General features: G+C 44.9%; 1 protein-coding gene across 1 annotated transcript; it reads right to left on the bottom strand.

The window, feature by feature from the left end:
* Positions 1–245: 245 nt before the first annotated feature.
* LOC139276079 (cystatin-B-like) lies at positions 246–7,687 on the bottom strand. Its single transcript, XM_070893535.1, has 3 exons — positions 7,482–7,687; positions 3,757–3,858; positions 246–976 (listed from the first exon to the last, which is right to left on the bottom strand). The coding sequence occupies exons 1-3, from the start codon at positions 7,560–7,562 to the stop codon at positions 848–850; spliced, it is 312 nt and encodes a 103-aa protein (XP_070749636.1). The 5' UTR covers positions 7,563–7,687; the 3' UTR covers positions 246–847.
* Positions 7,688–24,479: the final 16,792 nt, after the last annotated feature.

The raw sequence follows: 24,479 nt of genomic DNA on the forward strand, positions 1-24,479 counted from the left end.
TCTTTTTCCAAAGGTGATACAAGAAAGAAAACTTTATGCATTGAATGGTTGGGATCTGGAATGCATGACCTGAAAGGCAGACTCAATCTCATCCTTCAAAAGGGGAATGGGATTATCTGAAGGAAAAAATTTTTTTTTGCAGGGCTAGAGAAAGGGGAGTGGGATTAGCTGAGAGCAAACACTGGCTTGACAGGCTTCTTCCATGTTGTAACCAATCTATGATTCTAATCATCAATAAAACATACTTTCCAGAGCAGTATTTATTCATATTACTATTCCTTACAATGCAAGCAAATATTTGAATTAGTTTTCTATTGTGTATAATACCCAGTGAACAGATTATAAAAGCAGATGCCAGTCTGTGTTTTCATTATATGCATAGACTATTCAAAAAAAATTTCCATCAGGATTGAGTGATAAAAAGTAGTCTTTCGCCTAATAGTGCAACCTCTTCTATTGGATCTAGGATGGAGCAAAAACAGCCAGCCAATCAGAATTTCTGGCTCATTGGACCCATTAATTTGATTTCTCAAACAAACATTCTTGTAACCATTAAACATTTCCATCATAAAAACTTTCTATCCTTAAACTAGGAAAAGGAACAGAGAGAAGTCACAATTTACTTGGAGTGTATCAAAGCTGGCAATGATGGTGGTGTGGGGAGGGGGAAAGGAAAAGAAAAGTTGACAATTTAATAAGCATTAAAAAAAAATTCATGAAAACAAAAAAAAAAGGTCAATGCTGCATCCTCCCAGATATAAAAAGGCACATAAAAGTCCCATGAAAAAGAGAGAGTCACTAGCTGAGAAACTGCTTTTGCTCTAGCCTTGTGCACTAAAAGCAAGTTTTAAAAATAGATTATTTCATCATGGTGTAATTTGTCAGTCTTTATGGCAGCCAGCTCCAGTTTACTGTCCCTACAAGGAAGGTCTTCAAATATTCTTGCATGTAGGTAGTCTTCACCACCAACGTGGATCTAAAAACAAAAAAAAAAGTGTCAGATTCATGCAGGCAAAGAGTGCTTTCTCAGCCTACATGCCAAGTATTCAAACCAACAACAACTTGTATTTATATAGCACTGCACATTGAGAAAAAAAATTGACAGCCACATGAAATTAACACAGGTGGTCAAAGAGGTTTTAAAAGGAGCAACTTGAAGGAGGAAAGAGGGTAGAGACGAAGAGATTTAGGGAGGGAGTTCAAGCTGGAGGCCTTCGCAACAGAATGCACAGCCACCAATGGTTGAGTGATTATCAGGAATGCTTGAGGGCAGAATTAGAGGAGCACAGCCATCTCGGGTGGGTTGCGGGGCTGGAGGAGTTTACACAGATAGGGAGGGGCAAGGCCACGGAGGAAGGGATTTGAAAACAATGAGAATTTTGAAAGCAAGGTGTTGCTTAACCAGAAGCCAATGTAGGTCAGTGAGCACTGGGATGATGGGCGAGCAGGACTTGGTGCAAGTTAGGACACAGACAACCGAGTTTTGGATCACCTAGTTTACGTAGGGTAGAATGAGGAGCCAGCCAGGAGTGTGTTGGAATAGTCAAGTCTAGATGGAACAAAGGCATGAATGAGGGCTTCAGCAGTGGATGAGCTGAGGAAAGGGTGAAGACAGGCAATGTTATGGAGGTGGAACTAGGCAGTCTTAGTTATGCTCAGGTGGCAATCAGTAACTAGTAGGGTGCTGCAGGGATCAGTGCTGGGACCCCAACTATTTACAATCTATATTAACTTGGAAGATGGGACCAAGTGTAATGTAGCCAAGTTTGCTGATGATACAAAAATGGGAGGGGAGGAAAAGCAATGTGTGAGGAGGACAAAAAAATCTGCAAAAGAACAGGCTAAGTGAGTGGGCAAAAAATTGGGCAGATGGAGTATAAATGTTGCAAAGTGTGAGGTCATGCACTTTGGCAGAAAAACAACAAACAAGTTATTGTTTAAATAGAGAAAGATTGCAAAGTGCAGTACAGTGGGACCTGGGGATACTTGTGCATGAAACACAAAAAGTTAGCATGCAGATACTGCAAGTGATCAGGAAGGCCAATGGAATCTTGGCCGTTATTGCAAAGGGGAATGGAGTATAAAAGCAGGGAAGTCTTGCTACAGCTATATAAAAAAAAGTATTGGTGAGGCCACACCTGGAATACTGCGTGCAGTTTTGGTTTCCATATTTACGAAAGGATATACTTGCTTTGGAGGCAGTTCAGAGAAGGTTCACTCGGTTGATTCCGAAGGAGTTGATAGATGAGGAAAGATTGAGTAGGTTGGGCCTCTACTCACGAATTAAGACTGAGGTGATCTTATCAAAACATACAAGATTGAGGGGGCTTGACAAGGTGGATGCAGAGACAATGTTTCCACTGATGGGGAAGACTAGAACTAGGGGGCATAATCTTAGAATAAGGGGCCACCCATTTAAAAAACAGATGAGAAATTTCTTCTGAAGGTTGCAAATCTGTGGAATTTGCTGCCTCAGCTGTGGAAGCTGGGACATTGAATAAATTTAAGACAGAGATACAGTTTCTTAACTAATAAGGGAATAAAGGGTTAAGGAGGCAGGCAGGGAAGTGGACCCTAGTCTATGATCGGATCAGCCAAGATCATATTAAATGGCAGAGCAAGCTTGAGGGGCTGTATGGCCTACTCCTATTTCTTATATGCTGTGCATATGTGGTCAAAAACTCATTTCTGGGTCAAATATAACACCAAGGTTGCGAAGTGTCTGGTTCAGCCTCAGACAGAAGTTGGAGAGGGATGAGTCAGTGGCTAGGGACCAAAAACAATGGCTTTGGTCTTCCCAATATTCAATTGGAGAAAATTTCTGCTCATCCAGAACTGGATGTCGGACAGTTTCAAAACCATGGAGGGGGTCGAGAGAAGTGGTAGCGAGTTAGAGCTGGGCGTCATCAGCGTACATGTGGAAACTGCCATTGTGTTTCTGGATGATGTCACCGAGGGGCAACCACAGCAAATCCTGAAAACAAGTTGAAAGCCAAATGTACATCCACCCATTCCTTATGACTGTAAGAAGGTTAGTGCTCAACCACTACCTCAATATTCTTTTTTTCTTTAAAAAATAAACCTGACTTTTAAAAAAAAAAACTTGACAAAGTTCAGTGGATGCCAGACAAATGCAATCTATTCTAGGATCATTCCAAGAAATGAACGATCATTTCAGCTGCTTTCAGGTCATACAATAAGTCGATTATGCCCCGAATGCAGTTCCCAGGTTTCACAATGCCACCAAATCTGTAAACCAAGCTTTGCACCAGATTTCCCCCAAACATGAAATAGAAGACTTCAAAATAGAATTACTAAGCGAAATAATTTTCCTTCGCGATCACTTACGATACACGACATTAATATCTATGGATAAAACACTTGCTCAAGCAAGAGATTCTACCAACTGAGGTGCCACTAGCAATTTTGGTACAAACACAAAAAATGATACAATTTTTTTTTTTTTTTTTAAAAAACACCTCAAACACTATAACGATGACCACTGTGTTTGCAAAGTTAACTTTGTAAGGGTGAGGGGAAAGGGTTGCACCCCTCAAGGATAAAGCCAAGTGATTAGATTTATAGTCTTCAAAATATGAGAAAAATATGAAAGTCTGTGGTGGAAATGATTACGATCCAAGTTTGAGGGGCTAAAGTATCCAGCCACCTTGCACATGAGATTAATAGTGTGCAAGTTACTTGCTCATAATTAGAGCCCATTCCAAAATATTTGCATCCCTAGAAAGATTAACTTACTTTCATAAAATAGTTGGTTCCAGATACAACTTGACTCTTGAAGGATTTGACAACAAACACCGCAAATGTTTTGTTAGCTTTTTCTTCAATCTGCGACTTCAGCTGCAAAACATAAATAAAGAGAGTCTTGAAGACTTCAAAACAACTTCTCTGCCTTTAATGTAGAATATTAATAGCGCTGCAGAGGATTAAATCAAACAATGGATTCAGAGCCAAAGAAGGAGATATTAAGAATAAAGGGCTAACTTGCATTGATAGTATCTGAAGAATTAGGAGCAGGACTTCAATACGATCATGGTTGATCTTCCGACCTCAACTCCACTTCTAAAATCGATTTCAGCCTCGACTACAATGAATGAGCATCCACAGCCCTATTGGGTAGATAATTCTAAAGATTCACAACCCCGAGTGAGGCATTTCTCCTCATCTCATTCTTAAATGGCAGATCCCTTTATCCTGAGACTGTGACCTAGTTCTAGACTCTGCAGCCAAGGGAAACAGCATCTACACTGTCAAGCCATCTCAGAATCGTGTTTATACATTCTTCTAAACTCCTATGAGGGATTGAAAAGAATGGAGAACCTGCTCATCCCTGGAATCAATCTAGTGAACCTTTGCTGCACACTTCAAGGCAAGTATATCCTTGATTAGGTATGGAGACCAAAAATGTACACAGAAATGCAGGTGCAGTCTCAGCAAAACTCCCTTACTCTTTTACTCCAACCACCATGCAATAAAAGGACATGCCATTTGCCTTCCAAATTGCTTTCTGTACCTGCATGCTAACGGTTTCATGTACAAGGACACCAAATCCCTCAACACCAAAATGTAATAGTCTCATCATTTAAAAATTATTCTGTTTTTCTATTCCTACCAAAGTGAATAACCTCAGTTCCCTACATTATGTTCCATTTGCCACCACTGTGCCTATTCACTGGACCTATCTATATCCCTTTACAGACAGTCTTTCTCACAGCTTACTTTCCCACCTAGCTTTGTATCATTGGCAAACGTGGATACATCACATTTAGTCCCTTCATCTAGTCAAAGGTCATTAATAGAGGCCCCAGCATTGATCCTTATGGCACCCCACTAGTAACAGCCTACCAACCTAAAAAATGACCTGTTTATTCTGACACTTGTCTTTTAACCAATCCTCTATCCATTCAAATACATTACCCCCAGCCCATGAGCCCTTATCTTGTGCCATCTCACATGGCACCATATTGAAAAATCCAAAAATATACCAAATCCACTGATTTCTCTATCTACCCTGCTAGTTACATCCCCCCACATCCTCAAAGACCTAATAGATTTGTCAAACACAATTTTCCTCAAATAGAATTAGGCAGAGTCAACATGGTTTTATGATTTACTAAGTGCTGTATTACAGCTTCCTTAATAAATTGGAGGGAGGGAGGGAGGGAAAATTTGATTCCTTTGACAGCAGATCAGGACCCTGCTGTCAACCTGCTGCAATGCACCTTACCCCAATAGCATGTATGATATCTAATCCTACCAGCAGAGAAAGATGACCCAATTATTGTCTTGTTGACAGACCCTTAAGCTTTTAAGCATAACTTTTCACTAACTGCTTGCCCACTGGGTCCATGTCTTAATCTGAGGCAAGAGTTGGAGGGCAGTTGAAACAGTTGATGAGTTGACAGCTTGAAATGTGCTACAAAAGCTCCCACCACACAGCTGTTCACTTTCCAAGTGCAGAAGCTGTTGCTTAATGCATCTGGAACACAAATAGAGCTTATGCAGGCTGCAAATGTTTGGAGCAAACTCCATCCAATGTTACCTCATTGGAACAACCTCATCATTGACAGCTTGCTTCTGTCATCCAAACTTCCCTACCATCTATTCCATCAGCATGGGTACCATTTATACTGTTTCACCTTGGTCCTTAGAATTTAACCCCAATCAGCCCCAACACCAGCAGAACCAGGCACACTAACTGCACCCACAACACCAACCTTCTCAATGCCCTGATGCAGCATAGAGCATCTGTACAGGGCTACACCACACTGGAGGCGATATGCCCATCACAGGGTGTACAGGCAGAGGATGAGCTTCTTCAACATGATTTGAGCAGTAGTGTCAAAGGAGGCTCAGGTTATCATGCCAGGTTGCAGATATTTGCACATTGCTAGAGAAAAATCTGCAGCCCAGAGGAGCGGGCAGATACTTTAAATTTCAGCCCTCCTCTCCTCAAGGCAAAGTTTGCAATGTTGGGGATCTTGATCAATTTAATAAACACAAAATACTGGTATCTATTTAAAATAGACAGAAACTGCTGGGATTACCCACTAGACCAATCAGCAATTGAGAGACAGACAGAGACAATAAAAACTCCACAGGAAAGAAGTGGTCCATCTGTGGCTGAAATTTAAAGTAATTTAAAAAAAAGATACTCAAAACTAATTACACCATCTATAATTTTAAATCGTGCCATTGCCTTAGCCCCATCAGGCACAGATCAGCCATGATCTCATTGAATGGCAGAACAGACTTAAGGGGCTGAATGGCCTACTCCTGCTCCCAAATTAGACCACTATGGTGTTTTCAGACTGGAGGAAGGTATACAGTGGTGTTTCCCTAGGGGGGTCAGTACTTTTCTGGACCATTGCATTTCTGGATATATATTAATGACAGACTTGGGTGTCAAAATTTGCACATAACAAAACTTGGAAGTATATAGTGAACTGTGAGGAGGATAGCAATGTACTTCAAGGAGGACAAAATGATGATTTTGGTGGGAAGAATGATGAGAGGCAATATAAACTAAACGGTGCAATTCTAAAGAGGGTGCATGCACAAATTGAAGATGGCAGGGCAGGTTGAGAAAGTGTTTTTTTTAAAAAAAAAGCAGATGGGATCCTGGGCTTCATAAATAGGGGCATAACATTATGATAAATCGTTATAAAAAACACTGGTTCAGCCTCAACTGGAGTATTGTGTCCAATTCTGGGCACCGCACTTTAGGAAGGATGTGAAGGCCTCGAGAGGGTGTAGAAGAGATTTACCAGAATGGTTCCAGGGATGAGGGACTTTAGTTATGTGGATAGACTAGGAGAAACTGGGATTATTCTCCTTATAGCAGAGAAGATTTGATGGAGATGTTCAAAATCATGAGGGGGTCTAGACAGATTAGATATAGGAAAGTATTTCATTGGCAGAACCAGAGGACACAGATTTAAGATGCATGCCTGAAAGGGTGGTGGAGGCAGACTCAATCTTGCATTTCAAAAAAAAAAATTGGATAGGTACCTGAAGGGAGAAGGGAGGGGGGGGGGGAATGCAAGGCTACAGGAAAAGGGCGGGGAGTGTGATTAGCTGAAGTGCTCTTGCAGAGAGCCAGCACAGGCTGGTAGGCAGAATGACTTCCTGTGCTGTAACCATTTTATGATTCTACACCCAACCTATCCGACTTTCTATTCCTACGTCCAGCCTCTTCCACGTCATGGTTCCCACCCATTAGCAGTCAGCTGGATCCTATTATTTGGGAATTCTTCCCGAAATTCATCCCTCGCTTCACTTTCTTCTCTTCCCCAAGTCCCAACTCTTTGAACAAACTTTCGGTCACTAATATTTTCTTGTAGGATTTGGCTTCAATATTTCCTCACGCCCGAGTTAAGCGTCTTAGGCATTTTGTTTTACATTAAAGCCGTGGTATAAACCAAGTAGAAAATAAATGTTGTTTCTGCAAAGATCATACTCACGGATTCAGCCATTTGCTGGATCTCCGGGGTAGGTGATTTCTCGCCGCTTGTACCTCCACAACACATCTTTTGCTGGCTCATGTTGTACTAGTGTTTGAGTCTGGATACAATGTAACTGCGAATTGTCACAATGTCGGTCTCACTCCCTTTAAATACATGCCGCTCACGCGCCTCTGCCTCACTCGCAAATCCCAACCCCACGAGAGGGAGACAGTCATGTGCTTACTTGTCTGACCAAGCACTGCATCCGCATAATTTGAAAACAAAAAAAGCAAAACACTTTATACATGCTTATTTTGTGTCCAAAAATTAACTACGTCTTTAAAATAATTAGTGATTCAATTATATCTGAATATTCATGTCCTGTCTCTCCCCCCCTCCCCCCTCAATCTTCCAAGTAGTTAGTTGCTCCCAATCTTTTCTGTACGGAATGGCGGAGTCACTGTCCCGGAAATCAGGCAAACTTCTTTGATTAATATTGCTGAAATGATTTTTAGTTTCAAATGCTCTGAAATGCATCGCATAATTTGAAGGAGACTGACGGTTTAAAATAAACGCCCATGAGAAGCTAACGTGCAGTAAAATCGCTGCTGTCACGCTGTTATTACTCACTCCGGGTTACCAAATCCGCAAGCAGCAACAACAACAACTTGTATTTATATAGCGCCTATATGGTAGTAAAATGTCCCAAGGCGTTTAATGGGAGTATTATCAAACAAAATTTGACACTGAGCCACATAAGGAGATATTAAAGCAGGTGACCAAAAGCTTGATCAAAGAGGTAGGTTTAAGTAGCATCTTAAAGGAAGAAAGAGAGGTAGAAAGGCGAAGAGGTTTTATGAGGGAATTCCAGAGCTCAGGACCTGGGCAGCTGAAGGCATAGCCACCTATGGCTGAGCGATTAAAATCAGGGATCCTCGAGGGACCAGAATTAGAGAAGCGCAGATATCTCGGAGGGTTGTAGGAGATTACAGAGATAGGGGCAAGGCCATGGAGGCATTTGAAAACAAGGATAAGAATTTCAAAATCGAGGGGTTGCTTAACTAGAAGCCAATGTAGGTCAGCGAGCACAGGGGTGATGGGTGAATGGGACTTGGTACGAGTTAGGACACCGGCAGCCGAATTTTGAATGACATCAAATTCACGGAGGGTAGAACATGGGAGGCCAGCCAAGAGTGCATTGGAATGGTAGAGTCGAGAGATGACAAAGGGTTTCAGCAGCAGATGAACTGAGGCAGAGGCAGAGTCAAGTCATGTTACGGAGGTGGAAATAGACAGTCTTAGTGATGTTGCAGATAAGTAGTCAGAAGCTCATCTTGGGGTCAACAATGACACCAGGGTTGTGAACAGTGGTCAGACAATTGCCAGTGAGAGGGATGGAGTCGGTGGCTAGAGAACGGAGTGTGTGACGGGGACCGAAGACAATGGCTTCGGTCTTTCCAATATTTATTTGTAAGAAATTTCTGCTCATCCAGTACTGGATGTTGGACAAGCAGTCTTGACAATTTAGAGACAGTGGAGGGGTCGAGAGAGGTGTGGTGAGGTGGAATAAAAACAGAAAATGCTGGAAATCTCAGCAGGTCAGGCAGCATCTGTGGAGAGGAAGCAGAGTTAACGTTCCGGGTCAATGACCCTTCATCAGTGTTGTGTGGTGGTGAGGTGGAGCTGGGAATCATCAGCGTACGTATAAACTGATGCTGTGTTTTCAGATGATGTCGCCAAGGAACAACATGTAGATAAGAAATAGGAGGGGGCCAAGAATAGATCCTTGGGGGACCGCAGTGGTAACGATGCGGGAGTGGGAAGAGAAGTGATTGCAGGTGATTCTCTGGCTAGGATTAGATAACTAAGAATGGAACCAGGCAAGTGCAGTCCCACCCAGCTGGACGACAATGGAGAGGCGTCGGAGGAGGATGGTGCAGTCAACCATGTCAAAGCATGCAGACAGATCAAGGAGGATGACGAGGTTTAGTTTACCTTTGTCAGAGTCACATAGTTTGTAATTTATGACTTTGATAAGAGCCATTTTGGTACTGTGGCAGGGTCAGAAACCTGATTGGAGGGATTCAAACATGAAGTTGCGGGAAAGATGGGCATGGAGTTGCAAGACAACAACATGTTCAAGGACTTTGGAGAGGAAAGGGAGGCTGGGGATGCAAGGACGGAGGGGTCAAGGGTTGTTTTTTTGAGCAGTGGGTGATGACAGCAGATTTGAAGGAGAGGGATACAGTACCCAAGGAGGGAGAACCGTTAGCAATATCAGTGAACATGGGAGTCAGGAAGGGAAGCTGGGTGATCAGCTGATTAGTTAGAATCGGGTCGATGGAGCAGGAGGTGGGTCTCATGGACAAGGTGAGCTCTGAGGGCAGGAGGGGAGATCGGAGAGAAACTGGAGAAAGACACGAGTTTAGGGCTAGGACAGGTGGGAAAAAAAAGTAAAATAGGTAAAAAAAAAAGGGATGAGGTCCTACGAAACGAAAAGGAGCTAGGAGCTAAATTAAAAAGTAGGACCTCAAAAGTAGTAATCTCGGGATTGCTACCAGTGCCACGTGATAGTCAGAGTAGGAATCGCAGGATAGCGCAGATGAATACGTGGCTTGAGCAGTGGTGCAGCAGGGAGGGATTCAAATTCCTGGGGCATTGGGACCGGTTCTGGGGGAGGTGGGACCAGTACAAACCGGACGGTCTGCACCTGGGCAGGACCGGAACCAATGTCCTAGGGGGAGTGTTTGCTAGTGCTGTTGGGGAGGATTTAAACTAATATGGCAGGGGGATGGGAACCAATGCAGGGAGACAGAGGGAAACAAAAAGGAGGCAAAAGCAAAAGACAGAAAGGAGATGAGGAAAAGTGGAGGGCAGAGAAACCCAAGGCAAAGAACAAAAAGGGCCACTGTACAGCAAAATTCTAAAAGGACAAAGGGTGTTAAAAAAACAAGCCTGAAGGCTTTGTGTCTTAATGCAAGGAGTATCCGCAATAAGGTGGATGAATTAACTGTGCAAATTGATGTTAACAAATATGATGTGATTGGGATTACGGAGACGTGGCTCCAGGATGATCAGGGCTGGGAACTCAACATCCAGGGGTATTCAACATTCAGGAAGGATAGAATAAAAGGAAAAGGAAGTGGGGTAGCATTGCTGGTTAAAGAGGAGATTAATGCAATAGTTAGGAAAGACATTAGCTTGGATGATGTGGAATCTATATGGGTAGAGCTGCAGAACACCAAAGGGCAAAAAACATTAGTAGGAGTTATGTACAGACCTCCAAACAGTAGTAGGGATGTTGGGGAGGGCATCAAACAGGAAATTAGGGGTGCATGCAATAAAGATGTAGCAGTTATAATGGGTGACTTTAATATGCACATAGATTGGGCTAGCCAAACTGGAAGCAATACGGTGGAGGAGGATTTCCTGGAGTGCATAAGGGATGGTTTTCTAGACCAATATGTCGAGGAACCAACTAGGGGGGAGGCCATCTTAGACTGGGTGTTGTGTAATGAGAGAGGATTAATTAGCAATCTTGATGTGCGAGGCCCCTTGGGGAAGAGTGACCATAATATGGTGGAATTCTGCATTAGGATGGAGAATGAAACAGTTAATTCAGAGACCATGGTCCAGAACTTAAAGAAGGGTAACTTTGAAGGTATGAGGCGTGAATTGGCTAGGATAGATTGGCGAATGATACTTAGGGGGTTGACTGTGGATGGGCAATGGCAGACATTTAGAGACCGCATGGATGAATTACAACAATTGTACATTCTTGTCTGGCGTAAAAATAAAAAAGGGAAGGTGGCTCAACCGTGGCTATCTAGGGAAATCAGGGATAGTATTAAAGCCAAGGAAGTGGCATACAAATTGGCCAGAAATAGCAGCGAACCTGGGGACTGGGAGAAATTTAGAACTCAGCAGAGGAGGACAAAGGGTTTGATTAGGGCAGGGAAAATGGAGTACGAGAAGAAGCTTGCAGGGAACATTAAGGCGGATTGCAAAAGTTTCTATAGGTATGTAAAGAGAAAAAGGTTAATAAAGACAAACGTAGGTCCCCTGCAGTCAGAATCAGGGGAAGTCATAACGGGGAACAAAGAAATGGCAGACCAATTGAACAAGTACTTTGGTTCGGTATTCACTAAGGAGGACACAAACAACCTTCCGGATATAAAAGGGGTCAGAGGGTCTAGTAAGGAGGAGGAACTGAGGGAAATCTTTATTAGTCGGGAAATTGTGTTGGGGAAATTGATGGGATTGAAGGCCGATAAATCCCCAGGGCCTGATGGACTGCATCCCAGAGTACTTAAGGAGGTGGCCTTGGAAATAGCGGATGCATTGACAGTCATTTTCCAACATTCCATTGACTCTGGATCATTTCCTATCGAGTGGACGGTAGCCAATGTAACCCCACTTTTTAAAAAAGAGGGAGAGAGAAAACAGGGAATTATAGACCGGTCAGCCTGACCTCAGTAGTGGATAAAATGATGGAATCAATTATTAAGGATGTCATAGCAGCGCATTTGGAAAATGGTGACATGATAGGTCCAAGTCAGCATGGATTTGTGAAAGGGAAATCATACTTGACAAATCTTCTGGAATTTTTTGAGGATGTTTCCAGTAAAGTGGACAAAGGAGAACCAGTTGATGTGGTATATTTGGACTTTCAGAAGGCTTTCGACAAGGTCCCACACAAGAGATTAATGTGCAAAGTTAAAGCACATGGGATTGGGGGTAGTGTGCTGACGTGGATTGAGAACTGGTTGTCAGACAGGAAGCAAAGAGTAGGAGTAAACGGGTACTTTTCAGAATGGCAGGCAGTGACTAGTGGGGTGCCGCAAGGTTCTGTGCTGGGGCCCCAGCTGTTTACATTGTATATTAATGATTTAGACGAGGGGATTAAATGCAGTATCTCCAAATTTGTGGATGACACTAAGTTGGGTTGCAGTGTGAGCTGCGAGGAGGATGCTATTAGGCTGCAGAGTGACTTGGATGGGTTAGGTGAGTGGGCAAATGCATGGCAGATGAAGTATAATGTGGATAAATGTGAGGTTATCCACTTTGGTGGTAAAAACAGAGAGACAGACTATTATCTGAATGGTGACAGATTAGGAAAAGGGAAGGTGCAACGAGACCTGGGTGTCATGGTACATCAGTCATTGAAGGTTGGCATGCAGGTACAGCAGGCGGTTAAGAAAGCAAATGGCATGTTGGCCTTCATAGCGAGGGGATTTGAGTACAGGGGCAGGGAGGTGTTGCTACAGTTGTACAGGGCCTTGGTGAGGCCACACCTGGAGTATTGTGTACAGTTTTGGTCTCCTAACTTGAGGAAGGACATTCTTGCTATTGAGGGAGTGCAGCGAAGATTCACCAGACTGATTCCCGGGATGGTGGGACTGACCTATCAAGAAAGACTGGATCAACTGGGCTTGTATTCACTGGAGTTCAGAAGAATGAGAGGGGACCTCATGGAAACGTTTAAAATTCTGACGGATTTAGACAGGTTAGATGCAGGAAGAATGTTCCCAATGTTGGGGAAGTCCAGAACCAGGGGTCACAGTCTGAGGATAAGGGGTAAGCCATTTAGGACCGAGATGAGGAGAAACTTCTTCACCCAGAGAGTGGTGAACCTGTGGAATTCTCTAACACAGAAAGTAGTTGAGGCCAATTCACTAAATATATTCAAAAGGGAGTTAGATGAAGTCCTTACTACTCGGGGGATCAAGGGTTATGGCGAGAAAGCAGGAAGGGGGTACTGAAGTTTCATGTTCAGCCATGAACTCATTGAATGGCGGTGCAGGCTAGAAGGGCTGAATGGCCTGCTCCTGCACCTATTTTCTATGTTTCTATGTTTCTATGAACCTTAGAGGAAGTTTGGCCCAATGGGCTGGGGGGAAGGGAGGGAAATGGCAGAGGTAGCTGATCGGATGATCTCAATCCTAATGACAAAGAAATCCATGAGCTCGTCGCACTTGTTGAAGCTGAGAATGGAGGAGACAAGGGAGAAGGGTTTAAGAAGACGGTTTTCAGTAAGGAAAAGTAGTTGGAGGTTATCTTTGCATTCCACAATGATTCTGGAAACAGTGAGCAGTTTTGGCAGACGAGAGCAGGTCCCGATCGTGCTTTATGAAGTTCAGCCAGATCTGGCGGTGAATGGCTAAACCATTTCGCCATATCCGTTCAAGTCTGTGTCCCTTGGACTTAAGAGAGCAAAGATGAGGGCCATACCAGGGGGAATGGCCAGGGTGAGAGAGAGTATTGATTTTAATGGGGACTAGGTCATCAAAGGTGGAGGTGAGGGTGTGGTTGAGCAGAAATGTTGTGACTGCATTGCCAAAGGCTCGACAGTTGGGATTTTGAAAGTGCAGTTGTAGGTGAATTGGGAAAGAGCTATTTCCAGGGGTGGACACAAAAGGAAGTATGTTTGAGAGAGGGAAAGGGGATGTGGGTGGAGAACGATAACAGGAAGTGATCAGAGATGGCCTTATCTGTCATTGACATGATGGGTGTAGTGAGGACACGTGAGATGGCAAGGACAAGGGTGTGACTCTGAATTTGGGTTGGAGAGTTAACACAGAGGGAGAGATTAAAGGAGCATAGGAGGACAATGAACTCAGATGAGAGAGAGCATGATAGGTTGAGATGGAAAGGAAAGATTCCACAGAGAACGGGAATACTCAACTCGCCGCCAACATTTCTAAATCACTCACTGGGCTCGGATCAATAAAGGAGAGTTTTCATAGAATTATAGAAATTACAGCACATGTGTCTGCACCAATCTCACTCCTTCTCTGTTTATCTGAATTGGCAATTTCTTTCTGTCTTATATAGATATGAGGAGATACTGGAGCTATTTCACTGGAGCAGAGAATGTTATGAGATTTAATGGAGTTTTTTTTAAATCATCGAGGGTTTTAATAGAGTAAAAAGGGAGAGAATATTTCCTCTCGTGGTGGAGGGGGGGTGTTATCAATTTATGATTGCAACTAAGAGATTGAGGAGAGGTTCGGAGGAATTTCTTTATGCAGAGAGCTGGTGGAGCATGGAATGCTTTACCACAGGCAATAGTTTAGGCAGAGACCATTGCGTTTTTTAAGGGCAAATTGATACATATTTGAAGCAAAGGGCAATACAGAGCTATAGGGAAAAAGCAGGGCAGTGGGATGTATTTTGGATTGCTTTAGTAAAGAGCCTGCATAGAAATGTTGGGTAGAATAGCCTTGTGTGCTATAAACTGCCATGGTTCTATGGGGCTGAACTGCTATCTCGCTCCATGTGTGCTGAAGTTTTCCGACGTGCCAACCAACAAAGCTCGGAAAAGGTCACAAACCGTTTCAAAGAAACTGGCACTCACCGCCAACCACTCCCCCCGAATAAAAAATAAAGCTGATGATTAAAAAACCAAGGTGCAACTGAAGAACAGCTGAAAATTAAGGCCCATGTTCAAGACCACTATTTCAAGGTGATTAACAAGGAAAGTTACTTATTCATTCAATTACATTGGATTTCAGGATTTTTATTAGTGTTTTGGGATCACATTCAGCTTGTTTTTCTGTGAAAACACAAACACACTGGTCTCGGACATGACATTTGAAAGAAGTAATTACAATGGGACATTAACTGCAGTTATACCCAATGTTCCATCAGTTTTGTTTTAGGAAAAATTAACAAAAATGCAGTACAGGATTTAGTAATTTTTGAGGGGAGAAGTGAGCGCTGATGGTTCTTCACCATTTCTCTCTTCCCCTCACTTACCCTTCACTTGCCTCAATATTCCTATCTTCCTCCCCATCACTGCTGTCCCTCAACACCCTCACCTTTTCCATTCCCCCGCCCCTCACTGTTTATCTCTTCTTTGCTCCTTCCCTTTCTTCCTCTCCTTTCTTCTCACTTTCCACTTTCATGGCCTTTCTACATTTTTTGTAAAGTTTGTTTATCTTTATTTCAGGCTTGCCTTTCTCACCATGTGAGAGCCCCAATCCTTATTTTGCTCTCTCTAACATTTTTTAAAAGTTAGAATTTTAAGAGCTTGCTCACTTTCCTGTTTGCTGTCTGTGAGAATTCTGAATTTTGAGTGGCTGCTTAGACAGCTTGTTGACGTCACAGTAGCTCGCACTATGGGATTCCCACTACACGCCATTGATTTGAATTACGGGTCGGAAAACTCGAACTTCTCAACACAGATCGTGAGACGTCGGGGACAGTGGCGAACACCTTTGCTTCGCCACTGACCACAAATTCCAGACCATTTATTATTTTTGAAACTGAAGCTGAGACAGAAAGGAAGAAGACTGCCAAAAGTTAATAGAAAAGCATGAAGCAGGAGAAAGAACTGCAGGGAGATGGGGAACTGGTAACAGAAAAAAAGAAAAATATAATCCAAATTGGGCAAAGTTTGGGTATTCTTGAGTTAATAATTGAAGATTAACTCAAGTCAATGGATGTGAAAAGAACGACTAAGCACAATGTCATATTGATCTATATGACTAAACTACATCACAAATGCCACATGCTTACGCAGTTACTCAATGCTGAATTTGCAACTTTTGACCAACTGTCCGTGTCTAATTTATAAGCTGTTCATTTTAGCTACTTTTTCACTGTAACATTGGTTCAAGCTGTTGAGAAAACATAATTTTAACAAAACAGCAAGCATCGTCAGTCTGCCAGTCTGTGTGGAACGTGTCGTTATCTTTATCTACATCATATCTTCTACACAGGGCAGAAAATTATGGCTTTTTTGATTGGTGATAGTTTCAGTAATTGTGCTCCGCTTGCCTCCAGTATGTGATTATGTAAAAGTTTAAAATGTCGCAAATGCACAGCATCTGGATCGTACGAGCCTCGAAGGAATGTTGGCAAAGGTGCTGATTTACAAACATCTCTGCTACCGAAATTGAAATTGTTTCAAATTACAACATAACTTCATATATAAAAAAGATAAAGCAAATTTGAATTGTTTTGAAAACATTATAACCAGTATTTTCGCTTTACAGATGCTGACTGACCTCTATGTCCAGCATTTTCTGCTCTTATTTCTAATTTGTATATATTTTAGGATTCACAAAGGCAACAAAACTCAAAGTTGTTAATTTACTCTGAAGTGAAGAGAATTCTTTCCTGCAACTATATCCACATAAATTCTCCAATGATTCTTTTTTCTGACCTTTGTCTTCCTTCCTCCCCCCCATCCCCTTTCCCACCAGGAATGGATTCAAAGCAGTGGAAAAACTTTATTATGTTCTTATGCAGACATAAAAATACAGATCAGGATGCTGTGGAATAGTTAGGAATAACACAAACCCCTCAAATAGTCATGTTAGACAATCATTCTTTCTGTTAAGATTTATAAACACATATTCATCCACATGTAATAAGTTTCAAATGGATTCCAAATATTATGAAACTTGATCTCATCTTGATAGTTAATAGATTATGTTGAATTTCTATTTCATTCAAATGCAATTGGTGCCCAAAGAAACTTGATCACCACTGAATCCTTCACAAAGTATTGAGAGTAAGTAAAGGAAGACGAACATCAAAACATGAAGCATGCAACATTTTTGTGATGAAATAAAACTCCAAGGGAGTTGTCTTGTGCACAATGATCATGGGACTGAAATGGAACTGAAAATAGGAAGTTTGCTATATAAAAAAATAAGGGCCCAATATTGCTCCCTCTGGCACCTGCGGGAATCTGATTTCCTCAGTGCTGTGGAGAGGATAAGGGAGCAGAGACCGTAATGGAAGGTCTCTATCCCCTTTATGTCACCCCCAGATTTCCTGAGCTTCCAAACGGAACTGACAATAAATTAGGGATGCGTGCAATAAAGGTACAGCAGCTATCATGGGCGACTTTAATCTACATGTAGATTGGGCTAACCAAACTGGTAGCAATACGGTGGAGGAGGCTTTCCTGCAGTGTATTAGGGATGGTTTTCTAGACCAATATGTTGAGGAACCAACTAGAGGGCTGGCCATCCTAGACTGGGTGATGTGTAAGGAGAAAGGACTAATTAGCAATCTTGTTGTACGAGGCCCCTTGGGGAATATTGTGTTCTTAACACAGATGAGACTGCACACAGGGAGGTTAAAGTAACAGTGACCTCAGTCTTTATTAAGACACTCCAGAGTGAGGAACAGGCCTTAGGGGCTAACTTATATACAGTGCTCCCAAGGGATACTGGGATCCCTTGGGACTTCAGGGGATGCACTCCCTGGTGGAGGAACATGAGAGTGCATGCTTTACAGATACATAAATCACTCCCCCGCCAAAGTCAAAGTGAAAACTATTTACAAGGTGAGGCAGTCGGGAGCCTTTCTTTCCCTGGTGGACCGCCTCAGTACAAATGTCTGTTCTGGTGTGTTGGCTGTGCCCTCGCTGGGCTGGCGTGTTGTTGGCCCTGCAGGGCTGCTAGGTGAGCCTGGTCTTGCTGGGCTGTTGGGCGTGATGGGTTCGATTTCCTGGTCCGGGGTGGTGTCGTTGATCCTTTGGGTGTGTTGTGGACTCGAAAAAGGTGGTGTCTGCTGTGGATTGTTCAGGGCAGTCTGTGAACTGCAGCCTCGTTTGGTCCAGGTGCTTTCTGCAAATTTGTCCATTGTCTAGTTTGACTACAAACACCCTACTCCCTTCCTTAGCTATCACCGTGCCCGCGATCCACTTGGGACCATGTCCATAGTTTAGCACATACACAGATTCAGATCAATTTCCCATGACACAGTGGCGCGACCATTGTTTACATTTTGTTGCTGCCGTCTGCTCTCTACCTGATCATGCAGGTTGGGGTGAACCAGCAAGAGTCTGGTTTTAAGTGTCCTTTTCATGAGTAGCTCAGCCGGAGGCACCCTTGTGATCGAGTGGGGTCTCGTGCGGTAGCTGAGCAGTACTCGGGACAGGCGGGTTTGGAGTGAGCCTTCTGTGACGCGTTTAAGGCTCTGTTTGATGGTTTGTACTGCCCGCTCTGCCTGTCCATTGGAGGCTGGTTTAAACAGGGCCGAGGTGACATGTTTGATCCCATTGCGGGTCATGAATTCTTTAAATTCGGCACTGGTGAAACATAGCCCATTGTCATTGACCAGTATGTCAGGCAGGCCGTGGGTGACAAACATGGCCCTCAGGCTTTAAATGGTGGCAGTGGTGGTGTTTCCCGACATTATTTCACATTCAATCCATTTTGAAAAAGCATCCAACACCATCAAGAACATTTTACCAAGAAACGGGCCCGCATAGTCGACATGGATCTTTGACCATGGTCTGGAGGGCCAGGACCACAAACTTAGTGGTGCCTCTCTGGACGCGTTGCTCAACTGAGCACACACGCTGCATTGCCGTACACAGGACTCTAAGTCAGAGTCGATACTGGGCCACCACACATGGGATCTGGCTATTGCTTTCATCATTACTATACCCGGGTGTGTGCTGTGGAGATCCGAGATGAACGTCACCCTGCCCTTTTTGGGTAGCACTACGCGGTTACCCCACAACAGGCAGTCTGCCTGAATGGACAGCTCGCCCTTTCGCCGCTGGAACAGCTTGATTAGCTCTTGCATTTCAACAGGGATGCTGGCCCAGCTCCCATGCAGTACACAGTTTTTTTTACTAGGGACAGCAGAGGATCTTGGCTGGTCCAAGTCCTAATCTGGCAGGCCATGACAGGTGATTTATCATTTTCAAACTCTTCCATCACCATCAACAAGTCTGCGGGCTGCGCCACCATCAACAAGTTTGCAGGCTGTGCCATTTCCACCCCCGCGGTGGGCAATGGTAGCCGACTGAGAGCATCCGCACAGTTCTCGGTGCCTGGCCTGTGGCGGATGGTATAATTCTACGCTGATAGCGCGAGTGCCCACCTTTGTATGCGGGCTGAGGCATTAGTATTTATCCCCTTGTTTTCAGCGAACAGGGATATGAGGGGCTTGTGATCGGTTTCCAGCTCAAATTTGAGACCGAACAGGTACTGATGCATTTTCTTTACCCTGAACACACAAGCTAATGCCTCTTTCTCAATCATGCTAAAGGCTCTCTCGGCCTTAGACAAGCTCCTGGAGGCATAGGCGACAGGTTGCAACTTCCCCGCAACGTTAGCTTGTAATACACACCCGACTCCGTACGATGATGCATCACATGCTAGCACAAGTCTTTTACACGGGTTGTACAATACAAGCAGCTTGTTGGAGCATAAAATATTTCTGGCTTTCTCAAAAGCAATTACTTGTTTTTTTTCCCATACCCAGTTCTCACCTTTACGCAATAACACATGTAGGGGCTCTAAGAGGGTGCTTAACCCCGGTAGGAAGTTACCAAAATAGTTGATGAGTCCCAGGAACGACCGCAGCTCCGTGACGTTCTGTGGCCTAGGCGCGTTCCTGATAGCCTCTGTCTTGGCGTCTGTGGGTCGAATGCCGCCCGCCGCGATATTTCTCCCCAAAACCTCCACTTCTGTTGCCATGAAGACGCATTTCGACCTCTTCAGCTGCAGCCCTACGCGATCCAGTCGCTGGAGGACCTCCTCCAGGTTTTGTAGGTGCTTGACGGTGTCCCGACCTGTGAGCAATATGTCGTCCTGAAAAACTACCCTGTGTGGTACCGACTTGAGTAGGCTCTCCATGTTTCTCTGGAAGATCGCTGCAGCCGACCGAATTCCAAATGGGCATCTGTTGTAGATGAACAGTCCCTTGTGCGTGTTAATGCAGGTGAGGCCTGATATGACCTTACTATACAGTATAAATGCACACGAGGTCCATACTTGAGTGAAGGTCACTCTGTGACCAGTTACTTTTACTACCAAGACCTCAAGTGATGAAGGTGGGTGGAGCTTCCCCTTTTATACCTGAAAGTCCAGGTTAGGAGTATCTCTCACAAGTTCACCCCTTGTGGTCAATGTTCTCAAGGTGTACAACTTAAGTCAGCTTATACATGGGTTACAATGATAGTTGAATACATGACATCACCTCCCCCCCAAAGTCTTATTGGGGTCACAGGTTAAGTCTCTCTGGTGGTTTACGCTCCCTTGTAGAGCGCCTGAGTTGGGGCTCCGGTTGTTGGGCATTGGCCTGAGTTTCTGCTGTTTGCGTTGCCTCAGGCCTGTCCAGACTGCCCACAGTGACTGGGCTCTCCTTCACTTGGTTCTGGTGTTCGGTCACCTGTGGTAGAGTAAACTCTACGCGTGTTCTTCCTCTGCTTCTTCTATGGGGTTGCTGAATCTCCTTTTAGTTTTAGCCACGTGTTTGCGGCAGATTTGTCCATTGGTAAGTTTAACTACCAAAACCCTATTCCCCTCTTTGGCAATCACAGTGCCTGCAAGCCATTTGGGCCCTGCAGCATAATTAAGGACAAAAACAGTGTCATTGACATCAATACATCGCGCCCTCACATTCCTGTCATGACTGACGCCTGCTCTCAACAATTTATTTCAAAATCGGGTGTATGAGGGATAACCTGGTTTTGAGCGTCCTTTTCATTAGCAGCTCTGCGGGTGGAACCCCTGTGAGCGAGTGTGGTCGCGAACTATTGGCCTGCAGGAGGCGGCTTTGTAGGGAACCCCCTTGGATTCTGAGCATCCCCTGTTTGATTATCTGCACTGCTCGTTCTGCCTGGACGTTTGAGGCCGGCTTCAACGGTGCCGTTCTGACATGGTTGATTCCATTGCCTGCCATGAAATCCTGGAATTCAGTGCTTGTGAAGCACGGGCCATTGTCGCTGACCAAGATGTCCGGTAGACCGTGGGCGGCGAACATTGCCCGTAGACTTTCTACCGTGGCAGAGGATGTGCTTGAATTTAAAATGGCACACTCAATCCATTTGGAGTAGGCGTCTACTACAACCAAAAACATTTTTCCCATGAAAGGATCTGCGTAGTCCACATGGATGCGTGACCATGGCTTGGCGGGCCAGGACCAGGGGCTAAGGGGGGCTTCCCTGGGTGCGTTGCCCAGCTGAGCACACGTGTTGCACTTGCGAACACAAAGTTCCAGGTCTGCATCTATCCCTGGCCACCAAACGTGTGACCTGGCAATTGCCTTCATCATGACAATGCCCGGGTGCTCATTGTGAAGTTCTCTGATAAACACCTCTCTGCCCATCTGGGGCATGACTACTCAGTTTCCCCACAGTAGGCAATCGGCTGAATCGAGAGTTCATCCTTGCGCCTATGAAACAGTTTAAATTCCTCAGGACATGCCCTGTCCGTGGCTGCCCAGTCCCCATTCAGGACACATTTCTTGACTAAAGACAGTAGCGGGTCTTTATTTGTCCAGACTTTAATCTGACGGGCTGTCACAGGTGAGCCTTCGCTTTCGAAAGCTTCAACAACCATGACCATCTCAGCATCATGCTCAGTTGCCCCCTCAGTGGTGGCTAGTGGGAGCCTGCTGAGTGCATCGGCGCAGTTTTCAGTGCCCAGTCTATGCCGAATTGTGTAGTCATAGGCAGCTAACGTGAGTGCCCACCTCTATATGCGGGCCGATGCATTCGCATTTATGGCCTTGTTGTTGGCCAAAAGGGACGTTAGGGGTTTGTGATCTGTCTCCAGCTCAAATTTCCTGCCAAACAGGTACTGGTGCATTTTTTTTTACTGCATATACACATGCTAGCGCTTCCTTTTCTACCATCCCGTCGCCCCTTTCTGCCTGGGACAGACTTCTGGAGGCATAAGCTACCAGCAGTAACTGACCATTGGCATTCACATGCTGCAACACACACCATAGGACGGCGTATCGCATGTTAAAACAAGTTTCTTACACGGGTCATATAACATTAATAGTTTGTTGGAGCATAACAAATTGCGTGCTCTATCAAAAGCCCTTTCCTGGCTGACCCTCCAGACCCAATCGCGACTTTTGTGTAGGAGCACATGTAGCGGCTCTAACAGCGTGCTAAATTTGGGAAGAAAGTTACCAAAATAGTTCAGGAGCCCCAGGAATGAACGCAGCTCTGTCGTGTTACGGGGTCTGGGTGCTCTCTGGATCGCTTCCGTTTTGGACGCAGTCGGTCTGATCCCGTCTGCTGCTACCCTCCTCCCCAGGAATTCTACCTCTGGAGCTAGGAAGACGCACTTCGCCTTTTTCAGTCGCAGACCTACCCGGTCCAGTCTGCGTAGCACCTCCTCCAGATTGTAGAGGTGTTCTTCAGTATCGCGACCTGTGATGAGGATGTTGTCTTGAAAAACCACCGTCCTTGGAATCGACTTGAGGAGGCTTTCCATATTTCGCTGAAAGATCGCGGCGGCCGAACAAATCCCGAACGGATATCTGTTATACTCAAACAACCCCTTGTGTATCGTGATGGTGGTCAGCTTCTTCGACTCACTCGCCAGCTCCTGGGTCAAGTAAGCGGAGGTCAGGTCCAATTTTGAAAAAAGTTTGCCACCGGATAGCGTCGCAAAGAGGTCCTCCGCTCTCGGTAGCGGGTACTGGTCTTGGAGTGACACCCAATTGATGGTGGCCTTGTAATCGCCACATATCCTGACCGACCCATCCGTCTTGAGCACCGGCACGATCGGGCTTGCCCAGTCACTGAATTCGACTGGCGAGATGATGCCTTCCCTCAGCAGGCGGTCCAATTCGCATTCTATCTTTTCCCGCATCACGTACGGCACCGCTCTGGCCTTGTGGTGTACTGGCCTGGCATCCGGGTTTATGTGAATCATTACCGTGGCCCCCATGAAAGTGCCGATGCCGGGTTGAAATAATGAGTCCAATTTGTCCAGGACCTGTGAGCATGATACTCGCTCCACAGAGGAAATTGCATTGACATCATCGCCCCATTTCCAGTTCATGACAGCAAGCCAACTCCTCCCCAGTACTGCGGGACCTCCCCGGGGACAATCCAGAGCGGCAACCTGTTCTCCGAATCTTTGTGGGTCACGACTACCGTGGCGCTGACTAGCACCGGAATGATCTCCTTTGTGTATGTCCGTAGCTGTGCGTCAACCGGCAATAATTTTGGCCTCCTGGCCTTGGAAACCCACAACCTTTCGAACTGTTTGATACTCATCAGGGACTGGCTGGCCCCCGTGTCTAGCTCCATTAATACTGGGATGCTGTTGAGGAGCACTTTCATTATTATAGGTGGCGTCCTGGTATATGAACTGTATATGTGCTCCACATGAACTCGCTGAACTTCAGCTTCCAGCGATTTCCCCCAGTATTAATTTGGCCTTGTAAGGCTTACATCGGGCCCGTCCTCCTTGTACATAAACCTGACTGCAGGCTTCCTGCACATATGCGCCAAGTGACCGCTGACGTTGCAGTTTCTGCAGATATATTGCTGATATCTGCAAGCTCTGGCTGGGTGTTTGCCTCCACACCCCCAGCATGAGCTGGAGGCCCCGTTGTTGGAAACAAAAAGGTCCATTACCAGTCGATCGTCTCTGACTGTCTCTGTAACTGTCCTTAAGCGCACCATTAACAAGTGTTGATGGCCCCATTGTCCATTGCGATGGCATGAATCACCACCGTTCAGCTCGCCATTGTCTCTGTTGAATTCCCCCTTTGGGTTCGACTACATGCTGGGGCATGTCCGATTGCCCTTGTCTGCCTAGAGAACAGTGTGCCGCATTAACAATGTTGACTCCCTGGTTGTTTGCCGCATTTGAGCCAAGATTTTTGTCATACATCATTCTGGTCTCTTCCTCCCGAGATAAATATCTGGGCTATCAGAGCCGCCGCTTCCAAGGTCAAGTCTTTGGCCTCAATCAGTTTCCTGAAAACCCCAACATGCACGATGCCTTCAATAAAAAAGTCTCACAGCATCTCCGCTCTGCATGCATCTGGGAACTTACATAGGCTCGCCAGTCGCCGGAGATCTGCCACAAAGTCTGGAACGCTTTGCCCTTCTCACCGCCGGTGCGTGTAAAACCGGTGTCGCGCCATGTGCATGCTGCTCGCCGGTTTAAGGTGTTCCCTGATCAACTTACTGAGCTCTTCGAACGTCTTCATGGTCGGCTTCTCTGGCGCTAGAAGGTCTTTCATCAGGGAATACGTTCTGGATCCACAAACTGTCAGGAGATGAGC

Source organism: Pristiophorus japonicus, chromosome 11 (assembly GCF_044704955.1).
Source record: "Pristiophorus japonicus isolate sPriJap1 chromosome 11, sPriJap1.hap1, whole genome shotgun sequence".
Lineage (NCBI taxonomy): Eukaryota > Metazoa > Chordata > Chondrichthyes > Pristiophoridae > Pristiophorus > Pristiophorus japonicus.